Below are 14,053 nucleotides of genomic sequence, written 5' to 3' on the forward strand. Positions count from 1 at the left end.
ACTGAACTGCTCGGTCAGGGCCTGCTTGGGTCTCTCATAGACCAACAAGCATGGAAGTTCCCGGCCCCTGTGTTTGGGTGTGAACTGCCCGGCCCACCGTGAAGGCTGCAGGGTCCCTCTTCCCTCCCTCCGCCCGCCGAATGCACACTCCCAGCTTGAGGACCGCCTGGGCGGCGGGCTTTCTTCCCGGCGTCCATTCTGGCTTCAGTTTCCTATTTGATTCTTAGGGCCCCAGCACATGTGCCTTCCTAAGTGTGGGCAAATTCGGTACAGGAAAATCTTAGTTTAGAAGGTAAACAAGTGGGTTGTTTTTTTGTCTACAAAAAGAATACTTTCTTTGTAAACAGAATTGTTATGTTTCGTTAACTAGTGAAGTATTCTAGTGTACCTGTATGTATTCGTGTATTTATTGTTGTTTGTGATATTCCCCGTGAACTGCTCCATAGGTTGGAAGCAGCTAGCATTTTCAGTGGATTTAGTTTTGAAAGATGGATCTGTACATGGTTTTGATGAAAACATACGGTACACAGAGGGAAGTAAGTTTGCCATGAACAAGTCAGTGGGAAACTGCAGGTACTAATTTCACAGATTTCTACATCACATTGGTCTACGTTCTGTGAAAACAATTGAACAGCTACATGGCTGATGTAGTGTGTAACGCTGCCTGACCAAGGTGCAAGTCTGAATGCATTTCCTGGGATTTCAGAGCAGATTATCTGCTGGAGGAGGGTTCATTCCCCGAGCTCCTGACTACCTGTGAGTCCTCGCGGAAGACCTGGATGAAAGATGCATTCTAGAGAGAAACTGCGCCCCAGTCTTTTCGGCCCGCCTGGTGCTCCCTTGCTCAGGGAGTACCTGAGCTCTGGCCGTGCCTGGACAGATGCTGAGCGTTTGTCCGGGGCGGCAGCGAGGGAGGCTGTGGGCGTCCTGGAGGAGAGGTCTTGCCGGTTCGCGCCTCCCCGGTAGGCGCATGCGCTGCCTGGCTTCCGACAGCTTGGCTCACGAGGCTGTCCTCCCCAGGCACGGAGTTCGTGGTCGTGGAGGACGTGTCTTGCTTCGATACCAACGCCATCATTCTCAAGGGCACCACGGTGCTCACCTACAAGCCCCGGTTCGTCGATCGCCCCTTTTCAGGAAGTTTGTTTGGCATCGAGGTAAGAAGTCTGTGTGTTGATCCAAAGACGACAGGATTGGCTCCAGGGAAAAGCCGCTGGAAGGGAATGTCGCCCCCCGAACTCTCACTGGGGGACGTAATCAGTGACCTGGAAGGCCCTTACCCTCCTCTTCTGTTTCTCCCCTCGAACCTGCCAGCTTCCTCTGACGTGTGGGTTGGGTCCTCCCGAGTCAGGCTTTCCCGCCTTCTCGTACAGCCTCCCTTGCTCCGGAAGTTCAAGGACACTCTCTCAGTCCCCTTTGCCCTGCTGGGCTCCCTGTTGTGTCTTCCCGCTCTGCAGGTCTAGGCCTTGGCGGGCTTGCGAAGGTGGGGGTGGTCCTCACTTCCCCCGCGTCCCCCCCCCCCCCACAGCACGTGCTCCCTGTGGAGACCGAGGGCTGTGTGGTCACGGAGACTTGGCCGTAAAAGGGCTGAGGATCTTGCGTATCGTCCTTTTAGGAATGTCTGGTCTGTGAAAGGGCGACTCCAGAGAGTCCCGCATGCCCCGAAGGAGTGACCGGTGCTGCTGTAGGCCCCGCCTCAGCCTCCCTAGGAGATGGTTTGCGTTGGAGTGGCCCCCGCAGCCTGGAAATGACACAGGACAATGTCAAACAAAAACCGCTGTGCCCCTTTGTGAGCCGGGGTTGTGGGGACAGGAGGGAAACGAGGCAGATTATTATCTCTCAGACGTTCTTAATTCACCGACCTCAGCTAACGTGCTGCTCGTTACAGTATTACAAGACTGTGTCGGGGCCACTCATCATTTCCTCCCCTCGGCGACTGAACTCCTCATGCCCTGTTCTCCCCGGGGGGACTGTTCTGAAGTTGGGCGCGCAGAGCTTGTGTTCACTGTCAAACACACATGGGGCTTTTTGTCCCTGGTCAGACACAGCGGAGTGCGGCCTGTGCAGGTTTCGCTCCTCGACCACTTGTTTCTCTCGGATAGAGAGACCCCAGTCGGAGAGGAAGGCTTTGCATGCTGGTGTGGTGTGAGCCGATCGTGAAATTACAGTTCTTCTGCTTTCCAGGCCAGCACAATACCAGCTTTGAATGCAAACTCTTGGTGACTGATTAATGAACTGTTAGGTACAATTGGGTTTTGTGTAGCAGAAGCCCCTGAAGAAAAAAGGAAAATGAAACTTCCCTGCTCCGGAGTCTTAGAAAAACTCCACGGCAAAATATTTGAGATTCCTGGAAGCCCTTTCAATCTTGTTCTTTAGGCAGCACGTTGAATCTGAATTTTAAGACCTCCTTGGTACATCATTGGGGACAGACTTACAAAGAAGCTAAAACGAGTTAGTTTTAAATGCAGCAAAGGACCTTGGCACCAAACATGGTTCTCAGTGTCACTAGAAAATGTCAAAATAAAAAAAAAAAAGGCTGGGGAAGGAGCAAGGGGGACCAGAACGGGTGCTCCTCTTCTGTGCTCTTCTTGAGTCTGGGCTTTTTTCCTTCCTGTAACAAAAATGAGTTTTGTTTATTTTTATTTTTATTTTATTTAATTTTTCCCCATCACCACTGATCCCAATAATCTGGTCTTATAATAAGAGTCCTCCCTCCTTTCTCTTCTGTCTCCTCATAAATAAACTGTCTTTATTTTAAGGCTTTTTAAAAATAGAATGTTCCAAGCATGTACAAAGAAAACAGAATAATACAGTGACTCCCTATGTGGCTATTGCCTAGCTTCGGTAATGTAGTTGTTTTCACCTATGAAAGTAGCAACTGTATTACATAAAATGGGGGACGGGAGGGAAAAACCACCCATTCCTCCATACATAGTCTCGATGGATATTTTGATGTTTCTTTAAAGTCGTGGTATAATAATTACTTTCACTGGGCTTCTTGCAGATACCCCATGTTGTAACCATCTTCCTAATTCATATGGCCAATTTAACTATCCCTTTTGAGTGCCTGCACAATACTCCACTGAGTAGACAAGAATATTGAGTGATAAAACCTTGGGTGCTCTTAATTGTTTTTATTAACTATTAAATAATAGTTCAGTGAACTTTTCTTTGTTGTGCATTACCTCCTTAGGTAGTAGTTCCTAGAAAGAAGTAGGATCCCTGGATCAAAGGGTGTGAAAGTTTTAAGCCTCCTGTCACGTGCTGCTAAACTGCCTCTCGCACGAACCACTGTGTGCTCCCGGCAGGCAGCGCGTGAAGCCCCGGCCTCACCTTCCCAGCACGTCAGCAGTTGCTCTGGGCGTCGAGATAGTGCGGGGCGGTCGGCTTCCGAGACAGTCCTTCCTTCTGCTGATGGGCAGGCTCCTCCCACATCAGACATTCATTCTAACCACACTGCGTCCCCTCCCCAGGTGTTTTCGTGCCGACTGGGCAGCGAGCACGATACGGCCCTTTCGATTGTTGATCCAGTGCAAATTCAGGTGGAGCTGGTGGGGAATTCTTCCTATCAGAACAGTTCAGGCTTAATGGATGCGTTCAACAGCGGAGACTTCCCGCCCGTCCTGGAGGTAATCGTGAAACGCTGCGTGACACGCTCATGCACCTCAGACGCTTTCCTGAGCTTGGGCTACTTCTGCACCCTGCTGGGCCCAGCATTTTAGTTCCGGCAGCCAATACAGAATAAAAATGATACTGTCTCTGTTTTAAGATCCTGCTGTCTTAGGGAGGATTAAAGACCTTTTAATTGTCTGGTATAATCTTGACGTTCTGTAACAGTTCACAGAACGCAGAACCCGAGGCAGGTGGGGCTGTTGGTGAGTGGAACCTGAGGTCAGGTGGTCCGCGTCGGGGGGCAGGGTAGACTGACGCAGGCCGGGAGGGGGAGCGTGCCACGCCAGGAAGCCTTCCAGCTGGGGAGCTACAGCCCAGCACGCGCGGGGCAGAGCACGGTCTCGGCGGGAGGGGAGGCGTGTCGGGCAGGTGCTGAGGAGGACGCATGGGGCAGGGAAGCAGAGGAGGGCGGGGCCAGGCGGGGGAGGCTCGAGAATTTGCTGTTTATTTCTCTGGTGGAGGGGAAGTGATTAATCACTCCGTTTGAACCAAAGGAGCCTGAAAAAGGGAGAAAAGCCCTCCCAAATTTCAGCCTTCAAAAATATTAATCAGTGAATAAACAAAGTACCATAGCCAGGCATTCAAACAGTCGCCCCTTTTTTTTTTAAAGATTTTATTTATTTACTTATTTTAAAAGACTTATTTTCAGAGAGAAGGGAAAGAAAGGAGGAAGGGAAACATCAATGTGTGGTCGCCTCTCACGCGCCCCCTACTGGGGATCTGGGACCTGCCTGGGAATCGAACTGGCAACCCTTTGGTTCATAGGCCAGAGCTCAATACACTGAGCCACACCAGCCAGGGCTATTTATTTACTTTTAAAGAGAGGGGAAGGGAGAGAAATATCAGTGCAAGAGAGAAATACGGATTGGTTGCTTCTTGCATGCCACCAACTGGGGACCTGGCCCTCAACCCGGGCGTGTGCCGTGACGGGGAATCAAACCAGCGACCTCTCCTTTTGCAGGCCCATGCTCACTCCACTGAGCCACACCAGCCAGTTCTAGCAGTCATTCATTTTTGGAGTGGTCTGGTGCTGGTGTCTGCACGGCCTTTACCAGTGTCAGCTGTGTTGCTGGTCTCCGAGGAAGACCAGATTTTAGGAAGTGTCACTGTGGAGCCTGACTCATTCAGGGTTCTGTTTGAATAAAGAAGAGATAATTTTGTTGGTCATTTTGTTTCAGAGATTCAAAAAATTAAATAGATCAAAGCAATATGGATTGACAAAGTGTTGCTAATAGGCTACCCTATCCCCCCATAGCCATTCTTTGATCCTCTGCTTTAATGATTAATATACTTGTGCGAAAGTTATCCTACTGAAATACTCATTCTAGCAATTTTTCTAGCTTAGTGTTTTTTTATTCAGTGCAGTTTCGTGAACTTTGACCTCATAGCTGAAACACCTTGCCTCATGGCTGTTAATGCTTACTTCTGTGATCTTTCCAGTCTTCAGAATGAGAAATTTAGTGTATAGTGTCTATTGGACTTCTGAAACTTGAATTAGACATTGTACCTGTAGGAAGTGTAGATGCAAAGCCAAATGCAACTTTAAGAGCTTCTACCTTTTACATTTCGGTAGATTCAGTTACAAGCCCTGGATATCAGGCTCTCCTATAATGACGTTCAGCTGTTCCTTGCCATTGCAAAATCCATCCCTGAGCAAGCTCATGCGGCGGTGCCCGACGCAGTGGCCTTGGAGGCCAGTTCCGGTGGCAGTCACCTGCCTGGGGCACCCGGAGTCGGAGAGGAGACCAGAGAAGGGACAAGACGTACCCTAGATCCTGTCTTGGGTAGGTGTTTAAGTATAAAATCCACTCAGTCTTCCCAGCAGCTCCCCTTCTTTTTGACTTTTAAGATTTTCTTTTGCACAATTTAATTGTTCAGAGTATCATTGTATGTCATTAAGTATAATCGTGATTTTAAATATGCTTCTCTAATCTTTACACTTTTATATATTTATTTATTTTTATTGTTCAAGTACAGTTGTCTCCATTTTCCCACCACCACTTCTCCCACCCCACGCCGCCCACCTCCCACCCTTAGTCCTTCCCCCTCTTCGGCTTTCCCATGGAAAAGACATGTTCCATGTTCCATGACGACCCTTTCCCTTCCTTCTGTTCCCACCCCCCCATCCCTAGTGTTTTTAGTTTTAACACCCCGACTGACTGCTCTAGCCTATGCTGGAGATCCTTTTACAGTTCCTTCTGGGGTTATTTGGATAATGCTACGGTTTGATTCTAAACTTTGAGTGTCCTCTGAAGTTATGGAGATAATACTAAGTTTCGATTTTAAGCTTCTAAAAACACAATCAATATATGGAAAAAGGTTCCCAAGACTTTCAGGACACACTTGATGAAAGTCTTCGGTGAGGAGCCCCTGGTTGCCTAGAGAAATGAAATGTGTTAGTCGCCCGTTTCTGAGTTTATTTCTTAAATGGGTCTGTGGGTGGGTTAACTGACGTCAAGTCACCAGTGAAAGCCGTGCACGTTCTCCCTAGAGCTGCAGCTGGCCAGACTGCAGGAGCTGGGCTTCAGCACGGACGACTGCCGCAGGGCTCTCCTGGCGTGTCACGGTAATGTGCCTCCGTGTTCCCCTTGCCTCCTCCTCCTGATAATGTGCTCCCTCCCACTTCCGCCCCTGTCCCCGCACACAGTGACCTAGAGAGCGGCAGGGCATTTGGGGGGCCTCCAGGGTCTTCTGCGAGCCACTGCAAATGGGCAGCAGTATTCTGCAGGGGGTCAGAATGGGGGCTCTGGAGCCGGCCGACTGTCTCAGACTCTTCCCCTGCCACTTAGATGCTCCTTACCAGTGGCTTGGGCAAGTTACTTAATCTCTCTGTACCAGTGATTCTTCATCTGAAAAATGAGGATAAGAGGACTTCCTTTGGAGGTTTGCTGCACCTGGCACACAGTAGGCGCTTTGCGGGTGCTAGCCGTTGTGACCCGGACACGGGCACTGCTGGTGGTGCTGATCATCGGGGCCACTTACTGAGCCCGTGTGCCTCACCCTGCGTTTTCTCGTCGAACCCTCCCAGGCCTTGCACGCAGGCGTTGTTGCCTCCGCCTGTGATGTGGAGACCGGCCACGGAAACGGGTGCAAGGCCCTCTGTTGGCACGGGGCCGAGACGGGTTTGAGGCAGGGCTGCCCGTGTTCTCCCCGTGGCCTCACGCCGCCTCCCCACCCTCGTCACAGAGAGAAGCGCAGCCAGGGCTGCGTCTCACCCCCTTCCCTCTGGGTGTGCGTGTGCTCCCTCTCCCCGCTTCTCCGTGTACCATGTGCACGCACGTGCATCACCCCCACATAGTCGTAGTGGTTTTTTTACATTGATAGATTGTGCGGTACATGCAGTTCGATGGCCTTTTTTGCAATACAATTTTATTGAATAATTGCAATTATGATATACTTACAATCAGCAGCATCTTCTCATGCCACTGCAATGATTTGTACACATTGATTTTTGAACTAAGAATATCATATAATTTATTTAACCATTTTCAGTTGCCAGAATATTTTATTCTTTGAATATTTTGCATTGTCCTGTAATGACATTTTTTGGTGTGAACTTCTGTCTATATCTTTTAAGTGTCTCCTTGGTAGAGAGACTTAATATTGTAATGTCAGATCAAAGGGTATAGACATTTTTTGGTTCTTTACCTGAATTGACAGATCTTCTAGAAAGATTGTACCAGGTTATACTTTGACTAATTATGTGTGAGCATGCCAGTCTTATCACATAATTATTTTCATTAGTATCTTTTTCTTTATAAAGAAATTGAAGGTGGACCTAGTTATCTTTTATTCCTTAGTTTTGTTTTTACATCATTGCTTTTTGATTTAATCAACTCTATACCCTTAATGTTTGCATTTTTCTTTTTTTAGATTTTTATTTATTTATTTATTTTTAGAGAGGGAATGGAAGGAGAAAGAGAGAGAGAGAGAGAGAAACATCAATGTGTGGTTGCTCGTGCAACCCAGGCATGTACCCTGACTGGGAATCGAACCTGCGACACTTTGGTTCGCAGCCCGGGTTCAATCCACTGAGCTACACCAGCTAGGGCTTAATGTTTGCATTTTTCGATTGTTTTTAACTCTAGCAATTCAAACACTTTAAAAAAAATTTCTAAGAGCCTTTGGGATTTTTCTTATTTTTTATTTCTTTAGTAACTGAGGTTTAGTTCCCTTAAAAATAAAGATGACAATAGCAACTAACGTTTCTAGAGCCTTTGCTTTGTGGCAGCGCTGCCCTGAGAACTTCCCGAGCACTCATTCCCTCCTCCTCCCGGCAGTCCTGTGAGTGCGCTGCAGGGCCCAGAGGGCCCGGGCCACTGGCCCGAGAGCCGACGTCTAGTTAAGGGCCTGAATCAGAAGCCTGGCCACCTTTCCCCAGAGCCCGTGCCCTTAGCCACTTCCCACAGTTCCATGCACCGGCCTCTGATAATTTATAAGTATGGGGTTCGCATCGCTTTTCTCTTGTCTCTTGTCTCTTTCCTTTTCCCTTCCCTTCCCGTCCCTCCCTCGCTCCCTCCCTTTTCGAGCTTCAGCAATCTGGTTGTGTTCAGGGAGCTGCTGTTTACCAGTTGTATGTTACACATGTGCAGTGCTCACTGCCATCTGTTCTGCAGGAGTTCGTGGTGGGTTGAGAAGACAGAGTGTGTGCAAAGACAGGCCTTTGAGCAGAGTTACAAAGCTGCGTATCAGTCTATGAGAAACTACATAGTGGAGATTCAGTGCTGCAAAACCAAGTGGCACCCTTTGGGTCCTCTTTCTCTCTTCTCCCGCCTCCTTCAGCGATGTCACAGTGGAGGGAGAATGGCCTTCTGGGGGCATTTCGAGCCAGAACATAAAAGGTGTAGTGAATTGAGTGGAAGGCACGCAACAAAGAGGGCCTTGTTCCTTGCTGCATAGCAGAATTCCTCTTATTATGCTATTTCCCCCCTTTTTATGTCTAAGAATACATCTGGATCAAGGTTCTCTCGGGCTGTCCAGTAGGGCCCTGCACACTTTTTCCGCTTCCTCTGTCAGTTGCTCGAGTAGCTGTGGGAACTGGTTGAACTGATCACCTTTCACTTTCTTTGAAGGCCAATTGAAAAAGGCAGCGAGTTGGTTGTTTAAGAACGCTGAACCTCTGAAGTCTCTTTCCCTGGCCTCCAAGAGCCGGGAGAGCCAGGGGACGGTGCCAGCTCAGCTGGTCTCGGGCGTGGAGATTAAAGCCGAGAGCGTGTGCATCTGCTTCATCGACGACTGCATGGACTGTGACGTCCCTCTCGCCGAGCTCACCTTTTCCCGTGAGTGTTCGCCCGGCCTGCAGACTCGTCTCAGCGACGTGCAGTGACGGCGAATGAGTTGTTTGGGGCCGCATTGTGTGATATTCATGCTCTCCTCTACTTAGTAGGATGGGTGAATGTTTAGATAGCGGTTTTACATAGTTTTTCGTTATTTGTATTTTAAAGAATGCATATTTATTTGCCATATGTGGCCTTCCACCTGTAGCTGAGGAATAATCGAAATTGCCATGCACAAAGTTTCTGTTACATTAACAGGTCTAGCTAAGTACTTCCTGGTCTCTCCATCTTGTTCATCTTCTTATGTATCTGAGTATTGTGGTGATTGTAGTGTTATTAAAGGCATTTAAAACGGAAGCGCAGAAAAGAATGCTTCTGCTCCATGTATCTTTTGAAAATAAAAAGCCCAGTGTTATTAGGAAGCTCACCTGGAGTATCCCCCGTGGGGCAGGGAAGGGTGAAGCCCTTGCCCCAGAGACCTCTGCAGCTGCCCCAGAGACCTCTGTAGGGCAGAAGAGCGTCATCCTACGCCTCACCGTTGTGAGCCCTGTCCCTGCGGCTGCTGAGCAGAGTAAAGGGCCAGCTCCCTGCTGTGTTTACTTTCAGTTTTCCATTGTTTCTGTCTTACTAGCCTCTATTCCCTTCAAAGAAAATTGGTTCTAGGGGTTTAATTAGGCTTTTCCTCATCGTGGAAGTTTTCCTTTCCCTGTGCTTCGGGGCGCTACGAGGGCCTAGTCATTAAAACTAGCAACTGGGATTTGCACTGTTCCCATGAGTATTTTTCTGCAGAGAACTGTTATTTCTTGTTTTTCTATGGTGATCTTAAAAATTTGACCTAATGTTTATCAGGACACGACTACTCTTACCGCTGTACCTTCTTTTGAGATACTCAGGTAGAAATACGTTTTTTATGTTCCCACACGCTTCAGATACATCTGGGTGCTGGCGCTGGCATGGGGGTGGGGGGAGACAGGAAGACATTTGCCTCAGTCATGACATTTTAAAGGGGTGTCCCAAAACTCAGTAGCTAAGAGAAGTAATATTTCAATGCAGTATTTTAAAAATTGGAAATCATGCAAAGAAATCCGTGATGAAAAACATACCAAATTTTTGTGTGCTTTCTTATGAGACAGGCCATCAGCATTAGCTGTAAGTAACACCCCTTTAATGGGCTTTGTCTGCCGAAGCGCGTTTTGGTGGCCCCCACCCCAGCACCGCAGTAAGATTCGCTCTCGTTGCAGGTCTGAATTTCCTTCAGCACATACGGACCAGCCCCGAAGGCTACGCCCACTTCACCCTTTCTGGAGACTATTATAACCGTGCTCTGTCAGGTCAGTTTAAGCATGTGTTACTGTGGGGTTTAAAAAATAACGCAAATATTTGCCTGGGCCTATTTCTACATGCATTTTACATGAGGGAGCGGGGGTGGGGCAGGGCAAGGAAAGATTAAAAACAAGTGACTGCATAAGCACAAAAGACAGAGATTTTTCCTTTTTACTAAAAACATATCTGATGTGTTTAGATTGAATTATTTAAAAAGACGTTTGATAGTTCATTCTTTTTGATCCTGAAGTTTGGCTTGCTCCGGAACATGAAATTGCTCCATAGCGAAGGGTCATTTGGCTGGCTCTGATGGCAGCTGCATTTCCAGGGAGACTGATGGCCCTAATCATTTCAAATTTCAAGTCTTCTCACTCCCTACTGGACTTGTTTGTTTTATCAGAAGAGTGCCGAGGCAGTGATAATGTATAATCTGCCATACCTACTCCCTAAAGTAAAACACAGTTAATCAGAGAAGCCATTCTCCCGGAGCCCGGCAGTCTGCACACGCTGCAAGGCATCTTCGGGCTTCTCTCCCTGCACTGGCTCTCCGAGGTGAGGGCTTGCACAGACTGACCTTCGGGAGCCGCCTGCGCCAGGGCGGAGCCGCTGGAGCTGTGGAGCTCTCTACTCGCAGAGGGGTTTTAGTAGCTGTGCACACCGCAAGCAGAGCAGTGCTGTGCAGCCTGCGGTTAGACGCGCGGTTGTTCCCCTTGCTTTCAGTGCCAAATTGAGCCTCAGTTTGCTGGGCTGCTGCTGCTGCTGGTTCCAGAGTGCATCTCGTTTGATTCCTCATGTTAGTCCCCGTTTTCCCTTTCTGGTCTGGACTCGTTCAGAGGTAACGGTCCTGTGTCCTCATTGTTTAAAATGTTTAACTTCAGTATAATGGCCCAAGTCTTGCTGTGTAAGAGAAACTCTTACAGGGCAGATGGTAGCTGTTTTTCTGAAAATCATTTATGTTCTCAGCAAATGTTCCTGCCTTTTAAAGTTGGGATATGAACACAGTCAGTTGACTAAGTGTTAATGCACCTACTTTATCTGCATGTTGGATTGGATTTGCATTCGTAAATCAGCTCATCCATGGCTGATTGTTTAAGAAAGCTGTTAAACTTTACTGGCTTTGAAAAGTATCATATCGAGATATGATTTTTCTCACCCAAGATACTAGCAAAAATTAAATGTGACACTAAGTATCGGTGACGATATGAGCCACAGGACTCTTGCTTCCTGCTGTTGGAATTGTAAATTGGTACAACTGCTTTGGGAAATAATAGGACATGACCCAGTCAAGTTGCGAGTAAGCATGCCCAGCAACCCAGGATGATGCTTCTTCTGGGCCCATACTCGGGGCGTCTGTTGCTCGTGTGCCCCAGGAAACGCACACAGGTCGGCTTGTGGCGGTGGTCTTCCAAATAGCCGTGGAACCGGGGTCCGCGTGGTCTCCCAGCAGGGGGATGGATAGATTATAGTGTGTTCCCAAATGACTTGCAGTTCAGTGGTGACATCAACTGTATCGCAGATGCATGGCATCAGTATGAGAGAATTTCAAAGACATGTTGCTGAGTAAAATAGAAACTTATAAAAGGATATAGGCAGTTGGATTCTATTTATGCAAAGATCCCCAACAGAACAAACTAATCACTGTGTTCTTAAGAACTGCATACATGTGTGGTAAAACTGGAAAGAAGTGCAAGGAAGTGATTAGAAATTCAAGCCCCTGGTTACCAGGCGTCAGTGGGAGAGGGTTGGCAGGAACGGGGGGCGGCGCGGCCTGGGCCTCGAAGGCACTTGTGATTTCCCAGTTCTTAAAGCTGAATCAAGGGTACACGAGTTTTGCAGTAATTTTCCTTTAAACTACATATCCCTTTTGTGCACATGACATTTTAAGCTTAAACATTTGAAAACCCTAATGAATTTCCAAGTGTATCTATTTATTTAACCAGTGGATTTGTGATGTGGGCAGGAGAATCAGGTTTAATAGGTACTTCAGACACAGATACTATTTTTCTGTCCTGAGTCTGAGACTCCTTTTTCATCTTGAGAGGATCAAAACCAGCTTCTGCCGGCTCTTTGAGGGAGGTGGGCTCATCCCCTCCCACCCCCGGGAGACCACGGTCGGGGCACAGGTGGGCATTCCTACTGACATCCCCTCGACAGCACGGACACCTGTGGGGTGACCTGTCGCTAAAGGTGGTGCTCTCCTTGTGAAAGCGAACTGGAGAGAGAAAGCTATTAAGCTGTAGAGTGTGTCCTTGCTGAGCATTTGTGAACAGTGTTCCCTTACAAACTCGTGGTGTCTGCTGAGCAGATGTCTTACTTCCTGTATTCTCGTAGGCTGGGAGCCATTTATTGAGCCCTGGCCCTGCACTGTGTCCTGGCAGCAGCAGGCAGCTAGCCGTCTCCATCCTCCTCGCCTGAAGCTGGAGGCCAAGGCCAAAACCCGTTTGGACGTCAACATCACCTCGGTGCTCATTGGTGAGTGGGGAGTTGCCTTTGGAAGACGGATGTGTTTCTGTGCATGAGTGCCTTGTCTGGAAGACTGCTAGTCCTGGTTTCAGAAACACTGGGGCCCACGCAAGACATCTCTTACGTGTCATGGCTGCCCTCCTGAGAAACCCTAAACGAGCCTCATGATTTTTCTCAGCCCACTTGGGAAGAATCCCAAATTCCAGAGCTGGCACCCCAAATCAATGCTATCAACAGTCCAACAGGAGCTTAGGCTGCTTGGGGGACACAAGTTTAGTCCGTGGTGAACTTCCTCCTGTCATGCCTGGTCAGTGGGTTTAGAAGTGGCTTTAAGGATTCACTTCTCTTAGGCAGTTCGCAGAGTCATTCTTTAAAGGTGTGATTTTTCCCTTGTCTTTGTAGCAGGATGAGGCTGTTTCCCCTCTGTTGTTCTGTGGATCTGACTCTGAAAAATCCTTCTGTTGAAGGGCTGCCAAGCCAGCAGTGTAGGTTCTGAAAGTTTCTTTGACAGCATGGAAATGTACATTCCTGGGCGCGACGTAGTGAGTCAGAACCACTGTATGCTTGTATTCAGATCATCTGAGAGTAACATTGTCGTGCAACGTACACTCGCTTTTGGGATTACCGGTCTGGCGATCCTGTTTCGGTGATGCCGTAGTTGTCTCTGATCGATAACTCACACAACTGCGGATCCGTGGCCTTTCTTCGGTGTGTGTCTTGGACTGCAGCTCTCAGAGTGTCCACTGGCTCGTTCCATGTCAGTGACTCGGAGAGAGTGTGTCGTGAAATAAGACCATGTGTGTATTGACTTCCGAACTTTAAAACTGTGGTTTTACGTGATCAGATTTCAATCATTGACTTGCCTGGAGATTAGTGTTACCTGTGTAATAGTAAATTGGTCCCACGACCCCTCTGTGCTGCGTTATTTTGATTCCCGTGTTATTTCCCATGTAATCTCTTCACCTGGAGGCTGCGATAGAGTGTGGGCAGTCTTCGAAAAGCTACGGTGAGCAAGAGAGCTGACCCCAAACAAAAGAGGTCACTGGTATTTCAGATGAGAATCTGTCTGTTTAAAAATATCTTCCAAAAGACATTCTTGTCCGTGGTAAAGCCGTTTATTTAAAATTTGCATTTCCTTATTCCTAATGCTCTGCTACAACCCAGAAACGTTGCTGTAACCGCTTAGTGTTTACATAATTCTCACTTATGTAGGCAAGTATTGGAGATGAAAACCAGAAATGAATAATTCTTGTTCTAAAAAGTATAATATCTTAACTAGTATAAAATGTCTTTACTCTGCCCTGGCTGGTGTGGTTCAGTGG

At 47.9% G+C, this 14,053-nt stretch overlaps 1 protein-coding gene across 6 annotated transcripts in view; it reads left to right on the top strand.

Annotated features, from left to right (window-relative positions):
• Positions 1-14,053, top strand: part of VPS13D (vacuolar protein sorting 13 homolog D) — a 225,048-nt gene that overhangs the window by 66,068 nt on the left and 144,927 nt on the right. For all 6 annotated transcript variants that reach the window (XM_045858715.1, XM_045858714.1, XM_045858716.1 and 3 more), the window contains 7 exons: positions 1,021-1,154; positions 3,471-3,626; positions 5,243-5,453; positions 6,161-6,235; positions 8,742-8,948; positions 10,187-10,276; positions 12,600-12,740. In XM_045858715.1, the coding sequence (XP_045714671.1) occupies positions 1,021-1,154; positions 3,471-3,626; positions 5,243-5,453; positions 6,161-6,235; positions 8,742-8,948; positions 10,187-10,276; positions 12,600-12,740 (1,014 nt within the window). The remainder of the gene's footprint in view (positions 1-1,020; positions 1,155-3,470; positions 3,627-5,242; positions 5,454-6,160; positions 6,236-8,741; positions 8,949-10,186; positions 10,277-12,599; positions 12,741-14,053) is intronic.

This window comes from Phyllostomus hastatus, unplaced genomic scaffold (genome assembly GCF_019186645.2).
Source record: "Phyllostomus hastatus isolate PE091 unplaced genomic scaffold, TTU_PhHast_1.1 phas_scaffold_182, whole genome shotgun sequence".
In the NCBI taxonomy this organism is placed as follows: domain Eukaryota; kingdom Metazoa; phylum Chordata; class Mammalia; order Chiroptera; family Phyllostomidae; genus Phyllostomus; species Phyllostomus hastatus.